Raw genomic sequence first — 21,595 nt, forward strand, 5'->3', positions numbered from 1 at the left:
CCACGCATTTTAGCACGTCTGGTCCATACCAGCGACTTCACCACTGCTTCATCCACCGACGACCATTACAACATGGCCATATTATTTGACCTTCTGAAACGAATTACCAGTATCGACCGATTTACGCATTAAGATCACCTTCATGAAATGTCCTTTATTTCTTCAGGAAATCAGTTCAGTACGACAGCCAGTGAAGCCGAATAACCGGTCATCGACAGGAGGGTAGCATGGCAGCCGAAAGGCAGTTCGGCGCCATATCACCGGCAGCAGATTATCCGGCAGCCGGTGCGAAATTCCGTTATTGTACCATCATCTTCTTACAGCATACGGGAGGGTATAACAGATTGTTCCGGCAGCGTGCTGCGAACGCGTCATTATCGACGTTATCTCTTCACGGCATGAAGTGGTATTATCCGGCAGCGTGAAGAGTTCGCATCATTGAATACCATCATCTTCTTCACATGGGTAGCATTGTCTCTCATAAGCGAAAGCGTTTCGGCGTCATATCGGCATGCGCCAGATTTCGGCAGCCAGAAAGCGCAGTTCGCATCCCACACCATCATCATATTCCGCCGGTTACGGGAGTGGTGCTGACCGGCAGCGAAAGGTAAGTTCGGCATCGAAGACACCATCATCGTTAATTCACGGAGGGTATAAAGCAGAAAGACATCTTCTTCCGGCGATGGCGTAAGTGGTTATCCGGCAGCCGTAGGTAATAGCATCATTTCATCTTCGTCATACGGAGTGGTGGCGTCAGATCTCGGCAGCGAAAGCAAGAGTTCGCATCATTACCACCGGTCAGTTATACGGACAGTACATCCCGTAAGCAGCCGAAAGGCGAGTCTTCGCATCATTATTATTCATCGTCAGAACCAGCCGAGTGGTAAAGCACAGCATTATCTTCGGCAGCCAGAAAGCGTGCCATCATATCGTTGTATCTTCTACGGCGGTGCTGTTTAGCATACAGCCAGAGTTCGGTTACATTACCGTCAAACATCTTCAAATGCATTTAGTGGCCGAGAAAGCCAGAAAGGCGAGTTCGGCATCATTTACACTCATTACATCTTCTTCTGCCATACGGGAGGACTGGTGCCGTGAAATCTCTGCTACGGATGAAGGGGTAACCATGAAAACAGATAAGAGAAGGAGATCCTCGTTCAACAGGAACAAGTTTTCAAAATCAATTTCCAATGCAGTTTACAACCGACATTTTACCATCACGCACGCTGATCGTTAACTTTCGGTTGGCAGCGCAATTTGGCACGAACATCATGATGTTATGAGATCCCGAACGTCCGGCAATCGCTATCCGGCATTTCCGGAGTCAAGGTGATATCATGAATTAACAGCATCATCACCTTCGCGAAACGATGTCATTTTCAGAACAATGCTGCGTTAGTTTAACAGTTGCCTAAATTCGCTTCACGTACCAATGGTAAACAGTTCAACTCATCTATGAAGTCGCCGAAGAAGCATTGTTGTTTCACCATTGAGTCCGAAGATGGCGTTACGTCAGCAAATACGCTGGTCATCAACATCTTCCGGCAGATCAGTATATGAATTATGATACGTGAAGCAGCCCGAGTCGCCGACACGACGTGTTCTATCGGTTTGATGTGAAAGGCGCTGACATTAACAGCCAGAATAAATAGCGGAGGACGCGCCATTGCTGGAATACCAACCATACCGGAAAGGTGACATGCGCTTCGAAAACAATCACTCAAGCAAGAAGCAGTGCCGGCACAATTGTCAATCATGACCATTCACCGAATTAAACGATTGTCAAATGCAATATCGCAACGTTGTCGATGGTTCAAAATGTGGGCAGAATCCTATCTTCTGGTCGAATCAATCACAACGATTTCTATCAGTTACACGAAAATTTTCCGTAAACGACAATACGTGGTCAAAAAGGCAGATGACGCAGCAGCAGCTCGACGTACGTTCATTTCGTTGATCGTCGTTATCTGCCGAACCGGTTCAACTTCAAAGCGCTTAAGATGGCGCTTCGACGACGCACCGGCAATCGTAGATCGGCTTCCTCGAAGTTTTCGCGGGTTTGATGTACATACCATCGCTACCAGTTTTACGACTTCATGCAACGAAAATGTTTTGTGAAGTGATATCGATACCGATGTTTTTCCTTCGAATGTTCACGCATGCATTCTTTATACCAGAATAGTTTCGCCCTAAAATGAAAGGAAAGTTAACACGCCGCAGCTTTACGAAAACAATTTACTATGTTTCGAAAAGAAATGTATATTTCATTGTTCGAATACGTTCAATATCATTTTTATGTATTTTTACGCTTGAATTATTTTTCACGGGAAATATTTTTCGTTTTGCTTCGATGGAAAGAGGTGTCAACAGTATCAGAGATGTACCAGGTATGTTCCTGTCAGCAATATCAAAACCGCTGCCGACACAAAGGTCGTTCTCAAAACGGTGAAGTTCGTGTTATCTACTTCAGTCGCCATCACCGAAGCTGGGGATAGTGGTCGTCAAATTCAGTAGCATATGGCGACATACTGGTTTGACAGGGAAGTCAGCGTAAGTGCGCAGCCGATCACGATTCATACAGCGAGCTCTTCCTCTTCCTCTTCCTCTTCTTCTCTTCTCTTCTCTTCTTCTTCTTGATTTGGAATCCTTTCCATTTCAACCAATTGAAGTTTCGAGCCAATTATAATACAGTAACAAAGGATATCATTTCAACCTTATTTTGATTTACATTTGGTGCAATGACATTAACATTGCTTCCGACTTAGGTTCAGTGCTACTCATTAAAGCTCATCAGCAGATTGTATATCGAGTTGCCGACAACTGCGCAGCATATTTACGCTGCTGAGCATAAGACAAGTGTTCGGCGATCTCACCGCATCAGCCATGGTTATTATGCTACGGTTACATAGCATATTAGCGATGGTACGGGTAAGTGTGTGCGCATATATATATACATATATATGATCACGACAACAATACCAGTCCATTGGCACGAATAAATACGTACGTTCTCATTACTTATTCGTACGTGGACAGACATATCAAATGATCGTGACAAGATGGGGTGACTTTTCCTCATTTCCGTGAATTCATCGCCAGTAATGGGAACCGGCAACACGAATCTTCGCGCAATTCAGCCAGCGTCGTTCTTTTCACGCGAAAGAAGCGAGAAGTTACGACGAAACACACGGCAATATTGTTGTCGCGACTAAAACAAACTGGTTCATGATACGAACTCAGCCCGCCCAGCTTATCAGTAAAACAGCCAGATTGGTCACAAAAGGTACCAGCTGGGTTCACAGTCTTTGCAGTAAACAACCACTGAATAGCGCCGAAGCCACCACGCAGTATAATGTGATTTCAGCCTGCAGTTGCCGAATATTGCGTAAAACCGAATCAATACCGATCACCACTGGTTTGCCGAAACATTGACGCGTTGTGGCCGTTTGAAGCCAGACGACATTTGAATATCATGCTGAATAATAGTGCCGCATCTTTTGCCTGAATACACCATGCTTCGCCGTTAATTATCAATCTGTTGGCCGAATGCGACGTCGCGCCAGGCCTTTCCTCCGGCACTTTAAATCTAAAGAGTTTCCCGAATGGTTCGTCAATTTCGCTAATGTTGCACGGCTTTAAAGCAACAGCACCACAGCAAATGCCTTTTGTTCTGCTAAATGCAATTTTGCAATGGAGCGGTAGTAGTTCATATGTTTCGTTGTCAATGCCGAAGACCAAGCCTGACCATTATGGCATTCATTTTCGAAGTCCTCACGCCGGAATATTGTTAGCGTAAAATCAAACCGTTAGGTCATTTTGGTATTGAGGCCGATCGTGAACATTAGTTTATAGCAGTAGAGGTGTTTCAGCAATGACAACAAGGAACAAAAAGAAGATAAAACCCTTTCCATAGACGCCAGCAGAATGTTCCGTTTTTCTTCCATCATAGGTATGTGTTTGTTACATTGTTCATGAGCGAAAGAAAGCGGCCCAGTTTTACGTCAGCAATCAGCGAATATTCCACTTCCATATGCGATACGCGTCTGTAACGCCAGCGATATCACCGTTAGCGAGTTATCGACTGCGCAATTGATGACGTAAAGTCGTCGCGAGTCGACCACCGATCTCCGGTCGTCTTCTTACGACAAAGTTAATATCGTAGTAAAGCATGATGTGTTGCGCTGAAGACCCTTCGTCAATTATTACGACCATTGGTAATCGGCACCAATCAATACTGGTATTCAGCATTAGATGTTAATATCGTTAATCATCACCGTGTACTTATTCCAGCCTTCTTCCCGCATATAATCGATATTTCAGCATATGAAGAATTAATTAAGTTAGGCATAGTTTTAACAACGACGAATACGGAACTCTTTCCCTCAGAATTTCGGGTGCGCAGAATTGTTCCTCTCCGTTACTGTACAAATTGGTTTCAACGAACACGAAAGCGAGCCACGGCTAAAGTACCAGCGAAGCCGACCGGCGAAGTGTATTTTCATTTCGACATCAGGGCGACGTTTAACGTGTTCAATAAAATTCCCCGGAAAATGCGTTCTTTAACTTACGCCGCAACACATATATATATACGCAGCCCATGTCGTTCGTTCGAAGCCCGGAGGTCGTCCGTTAACAGTTACTTCACCGTCTCTCGCGCGAGACGTTATGAGCATTTTCCTCTCGGTCGATGGCATGAACTCCGAGTAAGCTCAAAGCGACGGAGTTCATCAATCAACTGTTAATTTCGCGATAAACAGGCGGTATCGTCGTTTGAAGCAGAGTTTACTTGGGGAAAGTATCGATGAGTACGGTATAGCAGTGATACATAATAAATGGCTTCATTCGGTTTTACTAACCTCTCGAAGTAATAAAGCGGAACAATAAAGCAACTGCCGGCAGCAATGGCTTAGTGAGAGCCTGCAACGCCGTTTATCGGTCGAATCGAAACCTTTTGAACCTCGACCTTTGAAAAGTAGAATGTTAAGTCATTACCAGCAACCGTTCGAACCATCCCGTTTTGACTTCTGAATGACCCAGTTCGTTTGTCGATAAAAGGTCGTTCGACAACTCAACGACCACTCGACATGCCTTCAAACGCGTGATGAAAGATGGAACGTTGCGCCATCACTTTCCCTTTCACCAGAGCGTTCTGTTTACAGTTTCGGAGAAGCGGCACACTTCTTCCAGGCAGCACCGTTCCATAGTCGACCTTTCAGCAAAGAACACTTAGTTAAAATTCGCCTCGAACCGGTCAAAGGAATCGATCGTATCGCAGATTCTGACGAAAGTATCGATAAAATAATGATTCGACGCCGTCGAAATATGTTGTGAATTGTTAAAGCCAGAGTTCTTCCTTCGTCAGTGACGCAGATTTTGTCTTGAAGCGTTATGATACTGTTCATTCGCGTTATTATCAGTGCGGCGGGGTAGTTTCCGCGATAAAGTTTCCGCCGTTTAGTCATTGAATTTGTTAGATGATAACGGGTTCGGTAGCCACGTCGCATTATTATTGAATAATTTCAAAAGCGGTAAAACCGACCACTGATGACATATAAATTAAGTAAAGAAACATCGTAGAAATAATGGTATAAACAACGATTCTCGTTTCACGTATCTCGCAACTTCTTCTGTTCAACAGGGACCCCACTTCATATCACGTTTGACGTCAGCTTTCGGCGACAAGTTTGTTCAAGAACCAGTTCTGGTGATCAGCAGATATGATTATGCTGACCACAGCAGCTGGGTCATGTTGACAAGTCGTTGGTTAATTTGGGGATGAAATAGATCGAAAGCCGTTATCGTCTTCAACCGCAATCGACAACCATGAACATGCGAAAAGGTATGAAACGCGTTTCGTCACTGAAAGTACCAAACAACGGGTATCTTCGCGAAATACTGAAATTGCTGGCATTTACTGAAATAATTACGAATTGGCGAACATTCTGATCAGCACGAATTATGTCAGTGATTTCGACAGAATTTTCTATTGCGCTCAAACAGATCTGGAGATCGAATATCAATCAATTAAACATTGTTTCGTATATTCATCTGGAATACGAGTTGTTAATGAACATTGGTCATGATTCTCGGAAGGTTTGTCATCGTTGTTTACTTCACCGACTGACTTACATCAATGAAGTTGGAATCATTTTCAAAGAGAAGATTAACAAGCGCCACGAAATGTTCAAAAATGGCAGCAAGTTCCGATATTCTGCCCATTTTGAACGTGACGTGAAGCATACCTTGACAATTTTGGAATACTACTCTTTGAAAATGGAGTTCCTTCAACCAACTTTCGACAGTTACAGAGTCGGGGTCCCTCCTGATCAAAGGTAGAAGCTTAAAATGCTGTATTGACAAACCCTACCGAGTCATGCGTTAATGTTCATTAATGTATTCTTCCTACGGCCCATAAAATCAAGATGCTATTTCAAACGGAATGTACAGAAATATTGCTGTGTTGTTAGTATGTATTTTGTATTAATAAACAATAACAATTGTTTCTTTCCTGTGTAATGCTGCAGTATCACAGCTCTACCCAATGTTTAATTGATTAGTATTGATCTCAGATCTGTTTGAACTTATTAAGAAGATATTCTGTCAAGAAATCCTTTGACATAATTCGACTTTGATCAGAATGTTGTAGTTCATGAATTGTTTGTGTACCATGTAACAATTTCAAGTATTTCGCGAGACCTTACGTTGTTTAGTACTTCCAGTGACAAACAACGTTTCATACCTTTTCGCATGGTCACATGGTTGTCAGTTGACAGTTGGGAACCGATCATCTTGGCAGGAATAACAATTTCGATCTTAACTATCCTAAATTAGCTGAATCGACATGGCTGTCAACAGCTGTGACAGCCGCTACGTATTGTACATTTAAATGGTCCAGTAAAGTCATATCTAGCGGCCGCGCAATTTGGAACCAGAACTGGTTCTTGAATAAACTTGTCACCGAAATACCCAAAACGAAGTAAGCTGAACATCAAATAATGATATAAAGAACAAAGTTATGTTGTTTGATAGAAGTTACAGAGATACATGAAACAAAGGAAATCGTTATACATTTTATACCATTGCTTCTGTTACATTGACTCTTACACTAATTTATATTATCATGAATGAGTGGTTTTACGCTTTTGGAAATATCTCCAGCAATATTATGGCAAATTAAAATTAGCCTTTAAACTCGTGCCCATGTATGAATCGAACCCAAGTATTCGGCGTACGAGCGGAAACACCACGCCAGGGGCTACCCCCACCGACCACACCAAATATTCGAGATGAAACATCCAGATGCTGCTTCAAGACAAACATCTCGCGATCACTGACGGGAGGAGAAGACTCTGAAAACAACAATTCACAACACATATTTTCGGCCGACGTGAATCATTATGTTTTATATTTTGGATAAAACGCGTCAGGGCAAATACTTTCTCATTGTGAATCTACTAACAGAAATTTACATATGGTCGGTGCTTTTGTTGAGTTCAGCGCAAGGTTTCTTTATAATGACTCAAGTGTTCTTCGGAAGGGTCAGTCGCATTCGTCCAGCGCGGCATCCACACATACGGAACCCAGGCCCTGCCTCTGGAGGGTAGGTACTTCTCAAACACCTGTAGTAGTAACGCTTTCTTCGTCCTGGGGGTGTTGAAAGGAAGAGGATGCTGCTCGTTCCATCGCTCTCATCACTGATCTGGAACAGAGTAGCATATCGGGGAATGGAGTGTTGGGTTGTCAACGATAGCCACAGAAAGGCCTTGACAAGAAGTCAAGATTCATTCCAAGAATTCATTCAGGAGTGGACAGAACAATTTATAGTAATGGCACCTAGCATTCTATTTTTCAAAGGTCGACAAGTTAGTTTCCTCTGATTCGAGCCAAATAAAACGGCATTTTACAGGCTCTCACCCTTTCTAAGCCATTGCTGCCAACAGTTTAAACTATTGTTCCGCTGTGCTGGAGGTTGAAATTGCAAACAGATGGCGTTATTTGTATATATCCTGCCGCCACGTACTTGTCACTCGTATATTCGTTTTTTCCCCAAAATAAACTCTATATTTATCAAGTAAACTGACCCCATTACACCTCACCTGTTTATCACAGAAATCTTGAATAATTACAAAAAGGGATCTTTTGATTGATGAAACTCCATCGCTAAATCCTTCTTTGGGCCTCCACAAGATGTCATTGGGCAGGAGGTTCATGCCATCAAAGGCTGACCGGGAGGAGGTATTCTCAACCCTTCCTGGGGACGCGGTCCAGCAGGAGGGACAGGGTGGTAGCTGGTGAACTGATGGTCAAGGAAGGGACCCTGACCTCGAGACTGAATGAGAGCAAACGACGTGTAAGACTTCATATATATATATGTGTTGCAGCATAAGTTAAGAGTCGCAGGAGCCCGACTTACACCTCCCAGGGCACTGTGAAGACACGATGCTAAACTACGTCACTGATGTCAAGTGAATAGAAATCCCACACGATTGCACGACAATACACTTCACCCGGTGTCAGCTCATGCCTTGGTAATTAGGTACTGTATGTAAACGAGCTCCTTTCGTGTTCTAGATTTAGTAATTTGTATGTAAGGGAGGTAATTCTGCACACAGGGGAAGCAACTCTGAGGGAAGAAAGGAGTTCCGTATTCAGTCATTGTTAAAATATACCTAAACTAAAATTAATTCTTCATATATACAAATATCGATTATATACTGAGAGAAACAAATTAAGGAACACACAGTGAGTGAGTGAGTGCGGAGTATTGACACAGTAGCGCCTAATGCTGAATATCGCAATGTATTGAATGTATTTGTGACGGTCACCAATGGTCATGAATATTAATTGACCCGTGAAGATACGGGGTAGAATAGGTCTTCAGCAACACATGCATGCTTGCCACAAAAGGCGAATATGCTTGTCGTAAGAGGCGACTAACGGGATCGGGTGGTCAGGCTCGCTGACTTGGTTGACACATGTCATCGGTTCCCAATTGCGCAGATCGATGCTCATGCTGTTGATCACTGGATTGTCTGGTCCAGACTCGATTATTTACAGACCGTCGCCATATAGGTGGAATATTGCTGAGTGCGGCGTAAAACTAGACCCACTCACTCACTCATGAATATTAATGTATAAACACATACCTATGATGGAAAGAGAACAGGACATTCTGCTTGAGAGATTGCGTCCTAATATGGAAAGGGTTTTGTCTCTTTTGTTCCTTGTTCTTCGGTACTTATGTCTAAATGTCTAACCTCTACTGCTACTCGTACTTAATACAATATTCACGATCGACAATACCGTATTTCTAAGCATTTACTAAGACTGACTGACTGAGTTTTTGTTTTACGCCGCTTTTTAGCAATATTCCAGCAACATCACGGCGGGGACACCAGAAATGGGCTTCACATTATTGAAATCCCATGTGGGGGATTCGAACCCGGTCTTCGGCGTGACGAGCGAACGCTTTTACCGAATGGGCTACCCCACCGCTCCCATTTACTAAGAAGTACATTTTAAGAAACAAAAGAAACATTTCCTTTACTGTGGTGTTGTCAACAAAGCCATTACTTAACATTGCTTAAGTCATGACAGACCATTCAGAATACTAGATTTAAAAGTGCCGGAGAGAATAAGTTTTGACGTCTACATTCAATGCTAGATTAATGGAAGAATAACAGCAAACGTTGTTATGGAGGTGTAATATTCAAAACTTTAAAAAAGGTCAACGCAATTATTCAACATGACATTGAACTTCAGATATTCAAATAGTCGTCTAGCTTCAAACAACCCTGATCAGACAACATTACGTCCAATGGATTCTGTTTCGGCAGATAATTGAGTGAGTGAGTGTGTGAGTTCAGTTTTACGCAGCAATATTCCAGCAATACCACGGCAAGGGACACAAGGAAATGGGCTTCACACATTATACCCACGTGGGGAATCGAACCCGGCTCTTCGGCGCGGCCCAATTTTACATTGTATTGTCCAAAATAGTTGTTTACTTTTAAAGATATGTGTTAGCTAGTTTTAACTCATTTTGTGATAATCTAGTAATTTTACTGTCCTTCGTTGACAGGGTTTTATAAATTATGTGTATTTATCATGAATATTGAATTTGTTTTAGTCACGATATGGCTGGAAATATTGCCGATGTGACTCAAATCATAACTTTACTCACTCTTTCGCGTGAAGAGCGAACGCTTTAACCACTTAGGCTACCCCGCCGCCCCGGAGATTCGTGTGTTGCGCTGAAGTTCACTGACATTGCAAACGTGTTGCAAATTCACAGAGCTTCCGTTGTCAAGTCAATGGGGGAAAAAGTCCCATCTTGTCTGATCTAAATGACTTCAATCATTTGAGTAAATTGTCTATACATTTTTGAATAAGTAATGAAACATTACATGTTATTCATTATAATAGATATAATTATTGTTATCATTGATCATATATATATATATATATATATATACACACACACACACACACATACATATATATATATATATATATATATATATATAGCTGATACATTGAGATCAATGATCAGCTCACCCCCAGGCCGCTGTAACCCTGTCTGCTCTCAATATGTCATATATACACAGATTGTCAAGCAGTACTCTGACTCTCCTCATCCGCAGCTTCAGGTGATGGGGCTTTATGGAAGTAGATGTACCCCTGGGCCAGCTCGTCACACCCCTCACGGGTCAAGGCCAATGTTGTGTAAACATGGTAAATCGATACCAAAATGTAAATCAAAATAGGTTGAAATGACTATCAGCACAACATGATTACTTCTATTATAATTATAACACTCAGAACTAATTGGTTAAATAGAGGATTCAAATCATAATGAGAGAGAGAGAGAGAGAGAGAGAGAGAGAGAGAGAGAGAGAGAGAGAGAGAGAGAGAGAGAGAGAGAGAGAGAGAGAGAGAGAGAGAGAGAGAGAGAGAGCTCATACATATAGATCAATGATCAGCTCACCCCAGGCAGTTGTAACTCCTGTCTGCCTCAATATGTCATATATACAGATTGTCAAGCAGTCTCCGGCTCTCCTCATCCCCAGCTTCCGGTGATGCGGCTTTATGGAAGTAGATGTACCTCTGGCCAGCTCGTCAGACCCCTCACCGGACAGGATGACCACTGTGTCAGTATGAGTTTTGATGTACTTGTTGACCAGGAACATACCTGGGAACACATCTCTTTGATTATAAATCATTTGTTCACCAATTTGACACCTCTTTCAATCAATAAAACGAAAAAACTATTTCCATGAAAAAAATCATTCCAAACCGTAAAATACATAAAGTGAATATTAGACTTGTGTGCCTGCGGCAAAGACAAAATACAAATATACTATTTCTTTTCAAAACGTCATCATTGTGTGACTGTAAAACACGGCAATGTTAACTTTCCCCTTTGTTTTAGAAGCGTTTGGAGAAATATTCGCCAAAACGTCACCAAGAATACATGCGAAGTAAATTGAACGTGCAAGTAAGAGGAAAAGCATGCGGTATCGATCACTACAAAAAAACATTTCGTTTTTGCGTGGCAAAAAGGAAATCATCATGCCACGACTGAGTGCCGCCAATCGAAACATCGCCATAGGCCACCTTGAAGCTGGGGAGTCGCAGTCTGCAGTTGCGGACATTTCAACGTTCATCAGAGCACCATATCTCGCCTTTGGGATCGTGTCCTACAGACCAGTTCCGTCTGGGATCTCCCGAGAAGCGGCCGTCCAAGAGTTACCACCCAAGCCCTGGACAGCTACATCCGGGCTGCTCACTTGCGTCATCATCTTGCCACAGCCGCGAAGACTGCACAACGCATCCCTGGTTTGAGAAGAATTTCCGACCAACTGTCAGAAATCGATTGCTTGAAGTTGGGATTCGACCAAGAAGGTCAGTTCTCTGCCCTGTTTTGAGAGGCTCCCATCGGCACAAACGTTTTGTCCCTTTATTGCATTTGACAAGTCGACAGATTCGGTGGAGGAGGTGTCATGGTGTGTGGTATATACAGCACACAAACATCTGCTTTAGTGGTGTTTCAGGGGAATTTGACAGCAAATGGCTACATCAACAAAGTCCCTGCATGTCACCTGCTTCCGATTATGGACAGAGGGAGTTGTTCCAGCATGACAACGCTACTTCACATACAGCACTCGTCACGGGTCCGCTACCCTTGCTAATTCTAATGTTAATGTCTTGCCATAGCCTTCCCGATCACACATCTAAAACCCGATAGAACACCTATGGATGAACTCGATCGACGTACGTCAACGTCAGACACGACTCAGACACTTCCACAACTGGCCATCGCATTGCATGAAGAGTCGGTAAGAATTCCGCAAGAGCGACTTCGTTGACTTGTCTAGTCTGCCGGAGAAGATGTTGAGTAGTAATTGCTGCCAATGGTGGCCTTACAAAGTACTGACATTAACGCCATCTTGTGGACTCAAGTAAACAGAAACACAACAATAAAGGCTGCTGTTGTGTTGGCGAACTCTATAGATGGGTGAATTTCCATCTTTTTACCATTGAAATTACATGAAATAATTTAAACTAACTAATTTAATCTTAAACTAACGCAATAAATTCTTCTAAAAAATGGCTTATGCGTTTCTTGTTTTGAAGAGTGTATGATGATACTGTCATTACCGACTGAGGCCCGGATGTTCATGATATCATATGACTCAAGATGCCGGATTATGTTCTCCAGGACGTTCAGGACATCCTCCTCTGTGAATATAACCTCATGATGTTCGGTACCCAAGAATTGCGCTACCTGCCAACCGAAAGTTAACAGTCAACATTACCTTTAGATCTACAGTGATGGGTAAAAAATATCAGATTGTAAACTATGAAATGTCATTAAAATTGATTTTAGAAACTGTTCCCTGTTGACGAAAATAGAACAGGATCTCGAATATATAAAATATCTGTTTTTCATAGTTACCCCCCTTACTAGCTGCCAGGATATCTATACACACATCCATGCTAATAGAGAAGGTCTGTATCGGGTAATGTAATGATGCAAGACTCACCTTTCTAGCTGCCAGGATATCTGTACTACCCTCCATGCCGGTAGAGAAGGTCTGTATGGGGTAATGTAATGATGCAAGACTCACCTTTCTAGCTGCCAGGATATCTGTACTACCCTCCATGCCGGTAGAGAAGCTCTTTGTGGGGTAATGTAACGCACCAAGACTCACCTTTCTAGCTGCCAGGATATCTGTACCTACCTCCATGCCGGTAGAGAAGGTCTGTATTGGGTAATGTAATGATGCAAGACTCACCCTCTAGCTGCCAGGATATCTGTACCACCCTCCATGCCAATAGAGAAGGTCTGTGTGGGTAATGTAATGATGCAAGACTCACCTTCTAGCCGCCAGGATATCTGTACTACCTCCATGCCGGTAGAGAAGGTCTGTGTGGGGTAATGTAATGATGCAAGACTCACCTTTCAGCTGCCAGGATATCTGTACTACCCTCCATGCCGGTAGAGAAGGTCTGTGTGGGGTAATGTAATGATGCAAGACTTACCTTTCTAGCTGCCAGGATATCTGTACTACCCTCCATGCCGGTAGAGAAGGTCTGGGTGGGGTAATGTAACGCACCAAGACTCACCTTTCTAGCTGCCAGGATATCTGTACCACCCTCCATGCCGGTAGAGAAGGTCTGTGTGGGTAATGTAATGATGCAAGACTTACCTTTCTAGCTGCCAGGATATCTGTACTACCCTCCATGCCGGTAGAGAAGGTCTGTGTGGGGTAATGTAAGGATGCAAGACTTACCTTTCTAGCTGCCAGGATATCTGTACTACCCTCCATGCCGGTAGAGAAGGTCTGGGTGGGGTAATGTAACGCACCAAGACTCACCTTTCTAGCTGCCAGGATATCTGTACTACCCTCCATGCCGGTAGAGAAGGTCTGTGTGGGGTAATGTAATGATGCAAGACTCACCTTTCTAGCTGCCAGGATATCTGTACTACCCTCCATGCCGGTAGAGAAGGTCTGTGTGGGGTAATGTAACACACCAAGACTCACCTTTCTAGCTGCCAGGATATCTGTACTACCCTCCATGCCGGTAGAGAAGGTCTGTGTGGGGTAATGTAACGCACCAAGACTCACCTTTCTAGCTGCCAGGATATCTGTACTACCCTCCATGCCGGTAGAGAAGGTCTGTGTGGGGTAATGTAACGCACCAAGACTCACCTTTCTAGCTGCCAGGATATCTGTACTACCCTCCATGCCAGTAGAGAAGGTCTGTATCGGGTATGGCAGCCTTAGTTCTTTGGCATTCTTCACTAACAATGCAGCCACTAGACTTGAGTCGAGACCACCTGGAAAGTAAAGGACACATTTCATAGAGGTGAATCTTATGCATACACATATAAATCAGTCAATACTACAAGTAATTTCTGTTTCAAGAAGGGTCAAAAATAGCTAATCTATATAGCCATGTTGTAATAGTCATCAGTGGATGGAAGCAGTGAGCGGAAGAAGTCACTGGAGGTATGGATAGATTTAGTAGATGAAATCAGCATTTTCTAAAAATGCATGGATTGTGTTATGCATATGGTAAACTGTGAAGACATTACTGTGTCAATACAGATATAATGGACAAGAAAAAATTGTCTCAAACAAGGCTGTACCTGACAACAGACAACCAACCCTTCTGTCGGCCATTAATCGCTTCTGGACCGCCGTTTCTAACAGCACCCGGATGTTCTCCGCTACATCACTTCCTGTAAAACGTGAAGATAAACAGCATCATTGATTAGATTATAAACAGTGTTTAAATCATCGTTTAAACGTAGGCGATAATAGTGTGTGAACCAGAATGATGTTTCTGCAATAAAGATCTCATATGACAATCCAGAATCCTGCATTGGCCAACAATATCGGATCTCCATAAGAATATAATTCTGCTGAAGACCACACTATCGGGAAAGAAAATATGTATTTGCGTGTTCTTGTTTCATAAAACAAAACGGTATGCATTTCCTAAATACTGATTTTACATAATCAACGATGCAACATTTCTTCGTCGTAGCTTAATGAAAAGTAAACCACTGTTTACAGTTTTGAAATTTTGTAAAATAACGCATGCATTTTACTGACTTTTATAATTATGTAATATTTTCTTTCATGGTCCTATTTTATATAATCGAAGCAATGACAATACACCACTCTTACATATTATGTATTATTACTTTATGGTTTAAGTTGGTTGGTTGGTTTGTTGTTTAACGCCGCACTCAGCAATATTCCAGCTATATGGCGACGGTCTGTACATTACCGAGTCTGGACCAGAAAATCCAGTGGTTAACTGCATGAGCATCGATCTGCGCAATTGGGATACGATGACAAGTGGTGTAAGTTAGAAGTGAGTAACAATGGTTATTTATTTCTGTAGTTTTGACGGAAGAACATAAGAACATTTTGCATCGAAACAATTTTGTAATTTGTTAAATATGTTTTTGATGACCAAAATTTCCATAAATAAACCGTCCTATCTTTTTCTACTGTAATTATTGCTGTGTTATAAGTTGGAACTTAATAACAACGGTACTTTTCAAAATGGTGCGTGAATAGTTTTGTAGACTATAGAGGCTGCACTTACATGACTATCGTCTAATACAGGCATATAACTGAGACACCTACCAAGTGAGTAGGGAGGGACGGGTGTTTTGTACAGGGGGGTGTCGCCAATAGAGTGGAACTGTTTCATCTCCCGGAACGTGGCACGTCCGTTGTTGTCGAGGTCGTACTGTTCCACTGTACCGGGGGCGACGTGGACGATGTCAGCTGCCTCGTCAGTGAGGTTATGCCTTAGACCAAATAAACCTTTGCAGGGTAAAGAACTTATTGTTGTGAAACTCATGCCTGATACTGATTATTTGATACATAAATTGTTAAGAGATGTGGACATATGTAGAAAACAATTATTGGGATATTTCATGCTATTTTCATATGTCATCTTTGGAATATCACAGAATAATACAGACATCATTTCTGGAGTTGGGTAGGATACTTTTTTACAAAAAGAATCTCTACTGTGTGTATCTTTTCCAAATTCCTTTCCCCCATGGAACTCTGAAGTTTTGAAATAATTTATTAACTAGAAATTACCTCATTCACTATCAAACAAATGATTAAGTTACCTTTATTAAAACCCATATATGATACGGACCTTTAGCCTCTGAGCACACAGCCAGGAAGCCACTGTCTGTGACAAGCCTGAAGCAGGGGCGGACTCCAAACGTGTCTCGACCAATGAAAACTTTCCTGTTGGCTGTGTCCAAAAGACAGAAGGCGAACACCCCATCCAGGTGGGCGGGGAAATCAATACCATATTTGGCATACAGGTGAATGACTGGTTCTGTGTCGCAGTTGGTGCTCAGATGGAATCCATGTTCTTTGGCTACCTATGAATAGATATTGAATTAGAAACAATAGGTTATGTAGGAGTGAAAGGCTGCGATATGTTGGAGACTTCATACATGGGATTCTCCCAATACAGCCATGTTGCATGTTTCTGTTTGGATGTCATTAACGATCAAGGTCACTTGGAAAGAAATTAGCATCGAAAACACCTCTGTAGAAAAAACGTATAGGGCCCGAAAGTCTCGCGAGGCGCTACTTCCGGTACCAGATTTCTAATGACAAGCGTATATTCAAAACCGGTTCTGGTTCCAAATTGCGCGATCGAAATATATGACTTGACCGGACCAAGTGATCAACCATGCTTGGCAGTCACAGAAGTTGACAGTCATAATAGTTGGCTAATTTGGGGATGGTTAGATCGGAAATTTGTTATTCCTGCAAGGATTATCTTTTCTTACTGGCAACTGACAACCATGAGACCATTCGAAAAGGTATGAAACGTTGTTTGTCACTGGAAGTACTCAACAACGTAAGGTCTCGCGAAGTGCCGTGACCTACTTACGAGCCCTACTGAAGATTGGAATTTGATGACATGTAACACTAAACACGATTTCAAAGGGTGGATCTCATTGGCATTACCTTTCAGGATCACCTTCGTAGGTAACATGCGGGGATATTATGAAACACGGCTAAAATGTAGGTATTATTAAACTTCAAAGCTTTTTGTCATCAATTATGATTACTAACTAAAGTAACGTTATATTTGTAACAATATATGCTTCCAATTTGAAATAATTCGACAGCTGGTGATTGAGATTGAAGTCAAGGACACTGGACCAGAAGAGCCAATGATGTTGTTCTTCCTTGTGGTATACACAGTGTATACACAGGGGCGGATGCACTTTTTGAGTAAGGGGTGGAGGGTGGGGGTGCACACTATTGAGAAAGGGGGATGCACACTTCATTTCCACGAGAGTTTCAATGGTTATTTAATAAACTTTCAGGACAAGGGGTGGGGGTTTGGTGCGCACCCCACCCCCTCTGTAACCGCCTATGAGACAATAGTGCATGTGCAATATATTTCCCAAACCGGAAGTGATACTATTAAACTGGAAGTGTTGACAGTATTATCATGGTGGCTACATGCATTGAAGTAAAGGGTTTTTTTATACTCGGCCATTGTTGTAAAACGACTCGAATATTTGACATTTGTGTAATGTATTGTTCAGATCAAAGTAATCACTGCTGAAAGCGACCAGAAGCATACCCACATGTTCAACTTCCTCCATGTCTCATGTTATTACATGGAGCCAGACAGTAGCGGATCCTCCTGAGCACACATGCATTTTATGCAAACAAGATAACTTTACCTTTTCAACAGTAGCTCCAGCGCTACGTAATCTCGACTTTACCCGTTGAGCTTCTTGAACAATGATCAAGCCCAGTTTGAACAACCATCAACAGATTAGGACGCTGAAGATATCAGGATTTCATGAGATTCTACAAACATGTCCAAAAATCTCTGACAGGGACAAGACAAAGAGCAGTGCTGTGGACTAGCAGACAGGAAAAAAATGAGTGAGTGAGTTAATATTTAGCGTCACAATAAATTTATAACAGAAAAACTTGTCATCGAAGGACAGCAAAAATGCTAGACTATCACAGCTCTTAAATTAAAACTAATACGCTATCATAAAAATAAATCACTAGAGACAGCAGTACAATATACAAAACGGGTCATAGATCACCAGCAACTGAAGGTTGATCACCATACTACGGACCATGGGGACTTATTGCACTTTTGCTACCAACTGCATTTACATCATCCCTTCAGCCGCGGGCGATTGTAGTCAAATTTAGCCATAATTAAAGACAGGACAGAGAACTACAGTAAACATTCACGTGGAAGGACGGTTGAAGAAATATAACTAATTTAATACTAACTCTGTAACAAAACTTGAGAATTACATCGGACCAATGAAGAAAACTCAAGCAATGGAATCAACTGGAGATCGACTTCCACATCCTAAGTTTAGGAAAGAAGGTCAGAAACTGACACTCGTCAAAGCAACAGATATCGACTACGAGTCAAAAAGGAAGGGCTGCAGCCAGTCACAGAAGGTATTAGAGAACCAGACGATCTCATTGAAAACCAACTTGAGGCATGTCAATACCAGATCTATAAAAATTGTAATATAAGGCTGAATGCTTCCTTATTGACTCTCCAACTTCTAGCATGGCGATCAAACAAATAAGTCTACGTGTCGACGTGGCAGCCAGCACACTCTTTACTTGATAACTGCGTAAGAATCTAAACGTCACTATTGGCCAAACAACAAAAGGTTGTTATCCATAATGTTGTGTGCTTCATTATTGGGGTACATTGTGTCTGTTTGGCTTCCATAACAAACTGTATCTCCGCCATGTCAACTATTTCCAAGATGCAAGGATGTCGCTCACCGATTTCTTTTGCCACGATCAACACTATGAAAGCAGTCTTTAAATATATATGGCTTAACTCAGCTGTTGTGATCCCATTGGGGCGATGGGGTAGCCTAGTGGTTAAAGCGTTCGCTCGTCACGCCGAAGACCCGGGCGCGATTCCCCACATGGCTACAATGTGTGAAGCCCATTTCTAGTGTTCCCCGTCGTGATATTGTTAGAATATCGCTAAAAGGAGCGTAAATCTAAACTCACTCACTGTGATCCAATAATGGATCACAGTTTGATTCAAGAGATGTCAGAAACTTCTGCGCAACTCAAGGCATCCAGCCTAAACATCCAGTTCTCATTTCACATGACTCAAAAGGAGAAAGGCCGATGGAGTCAACCAAACTATAAAGAATAATCTGGAAAACGGCACAAGACAAAGACTTAAGCTCTGCTTAACTTCAGGATTACACCACTGCCAGATAACTGTCTCTGGTGCGACTGCTCTTGAGTTGCTTTTATTCCGGTAAAGGGGCCACCGACCCATTAGACAGGTACAGGGTATGATAAGTACACTTGTAACATGAGCGCTGTATATAATACACGTACATTGAGAACATTAGTGTAACTAAGATATAATTTCACAGAAATACCTTTGAAAAGGGAATCACGTTTCTTAGCAGCAAGACATATATTTTATGCCAGATTATTGCATATGTTATGATTAGTAGCTATAGGAGTAAGGAAGTTGGGAGTTGGGAACGTGATATTATTGAGGTATGAGACTGGATCGCAGATCAAGGTAAAATGGGCACACGAGACAAAAGTGAAATTCATCCTCGACAACTGGTATAATACAAAAGGGGCAAACACGTTCATTTCGTGGAATTTCATACTATCTGCCCGTTTCTATTAGAAGACGGTGATTAGATCCAAAATTTAAAATATTAATTCGAAATAATTTTACATCGATAAATCGAACCCAGTTGTGATGTTGAAAATGATCTTTTATAGTAAAGAACAGTTCCAGTTTACATCAACATTGACTATTTTCATGCCAGATTTCATTCTCAATGTCTACACATCTTTGCCTAAACTGATGTAAGAATACAACAGCCCATCCAAGAAAACAACAATGATTTAACCTTGAGTGCCCAGCAAGCACTACCGTTCTCTGCCCTTTTATATTGGAAAGTATAAGATTTCTTCATAACCAAGTTGGTTTCTTGAGTTAATAATCTTAGCCAAAACTTTACTAAGACAAACAACAGACACGTCTATAAAGATGATATCATCGGCAAAGAGCAAGATAAACAATTCTAAAACATGTAATGTAACGTTACAATGCATTGTGACGTCACGGGCAGAGTTAACAGTTACTGTTCTTTAGTTCTACCTGATGATGGAGCCAGAACAAGCCCTGAAACGTTGTACCAAGCAATAAAAAGACGATAAAACCCAGAAAAGTCTCTATGTTCATCAAATAGCATCTTCTAAAATGTCAATCACCTTTCCATAGTTTAAAAAATAAACCATTTCTATACACAGTCAAAGACTCCCTTTAAATCGATAAAAGCACAGTATAGCCGACCTCTCTTATAGGAAAGATATTCATTGATAATTGTGTCAACAGCAAACATTATATCCGTAGTCTTGAAGCCCTTCCTACAGCCAAATTGTTCACCAACTATACAACTTTCTTGAGTGGTGCGACTATATAGATTCCCATATGCATGCTTACAGTCTATGAACTTCTTGTTCCAAAAGCCTATCACCAGCAAGGTGTCAAGGGGCATTTTACCATTGCGAAAAATGAACAATATTAAAGTTCTCCTATGACAATAACAACTGTGCACAAGAACTGGATCTCTGACACAGACAACAAACACTACACAAATCATCAGCCCAACTCATGGTAACACCACCTACAGAACGGCTTCAAAACTAGCATCAGCCAACCATCTGACTTGCTAGTGGCATCTTAATCCCCCACCCCACCCCCACCCCACCATTGTGTGTGATAGGGAATTGAACTTGCATGGTTAAAGATCTTGGCTATGGTCTGATTTCCCGGCCTACGGGACAGAAGATGGACTCCTTCTGGCTTGTACTGAAGGTATCCAGTTGGCCTCATCACTAATCATAGTGAAGGACTAACATATATATATATATATATATATATATACGAGTGACAAGATAACGTACCTGTGAAAATACACAATGCCATTTTAGAAAGATAACGTACCGTTTTATAGTTGTATATTTCCCCGTTGTTTATCAGCCACAGGTGAGGATGAGTGTGTAGTCTCATTGGCTGCATCCCTCTGACGTCATCAACAATGGCCAATCGGTGGAATCCAAGACAGCAGTTCTGGAAATGGTTGATCTTTTCTATCCTGAAGCAGTCCGGTCCCCGGTGAGCGACCTTGTGGAACACCTTACACTGCACGGAGACATCTACATCACTACCGAACACGGCCCAGATTCCACACATTGTGATACAACACAATTCCAATGCAAGTCCTTAAGGGAAAAAGATGAATACTACATCTAATTCTCTTTCCTAATTCCAATAAATATTGATATAAAAAAATAGATCATTATAAATGGATGAATATTCATAGCACATCTTCGGGTTTAACGGCATATGTGCTGTCGCCAAATTCCAGATATGCTATGCATTGACACATAAGTTCCTATATACTATTTTGAGAGAGCCATTGGGTGCTTTAGGGCCTAAAATGTGAAAAGCTAGAGCAAAAGGAATGGTTTGA

General features: G+C 42.0%; 1 protein-coding gene and 1 long non-coding RNA gene across 2 annotated transcripts; both read right to left on the reverse strand.

Annotated features, from left to right (window-relative positions):
* Nucleotides 1–7,493: 7,493 nt before the first annotated feature.
* Nucleotides 7,494–21,328, reverse strand: LOC124267773 (asparagine synthetase [glutamine-hydrolyzing]-like). The gene is given in 13 exon segments (XM_046702759.1): nt 7,494–7,670; nt 8,097–8,245; nt 8,248–8,322; nt 9,653–9,660; nt 10,558–10,619; nt 10,621–10,689; nt 11,112–11,191; nt 12,661–12,787; nt 14,217–14,344; nt 14,657–14,749; nt 15,669–15,851; nt 16,198–16,428; nt 21,063–21,328. Coding segments are annotated over 13 exon segments (1,635 nt in total). The 5' UTR covers nt 21,316–21,328.
* On the reverse strand, nt 18,001–20,717 carry LOC124267777. Its single transcript, XR_006896119.1, has 3 exons — nt 20,698–20,717; nt 19,223–19,226; nt 18,001–18,097 (listed from the first exon to the last, which is right to left on the reverse strand). It is a non-coding gene; the product is annotated as an uncharacterized LOC124267777 (long non-coding RNA).
* Nucleotides 21,329–21,595: the final 267 nt, after the last annotated feature.

The sequence above is a fragment of the Haliotis rubra genome, unplaced genomic scaffold (assembly GCF_003918875.1).
Source record: "Haliotis rubra isolate DU_JTF1 unplaced genomic scaffold, ASM391887v1 Scf1337, whole genome shotgun sequence".
Classification (NCBI taxonomy): domain Eukaryota; kingdom Metazoa; phylum Mollusca; class Gastropoda; order Lepetellida; family Haliotidae; genus Haliotis; species Haliotis rubra.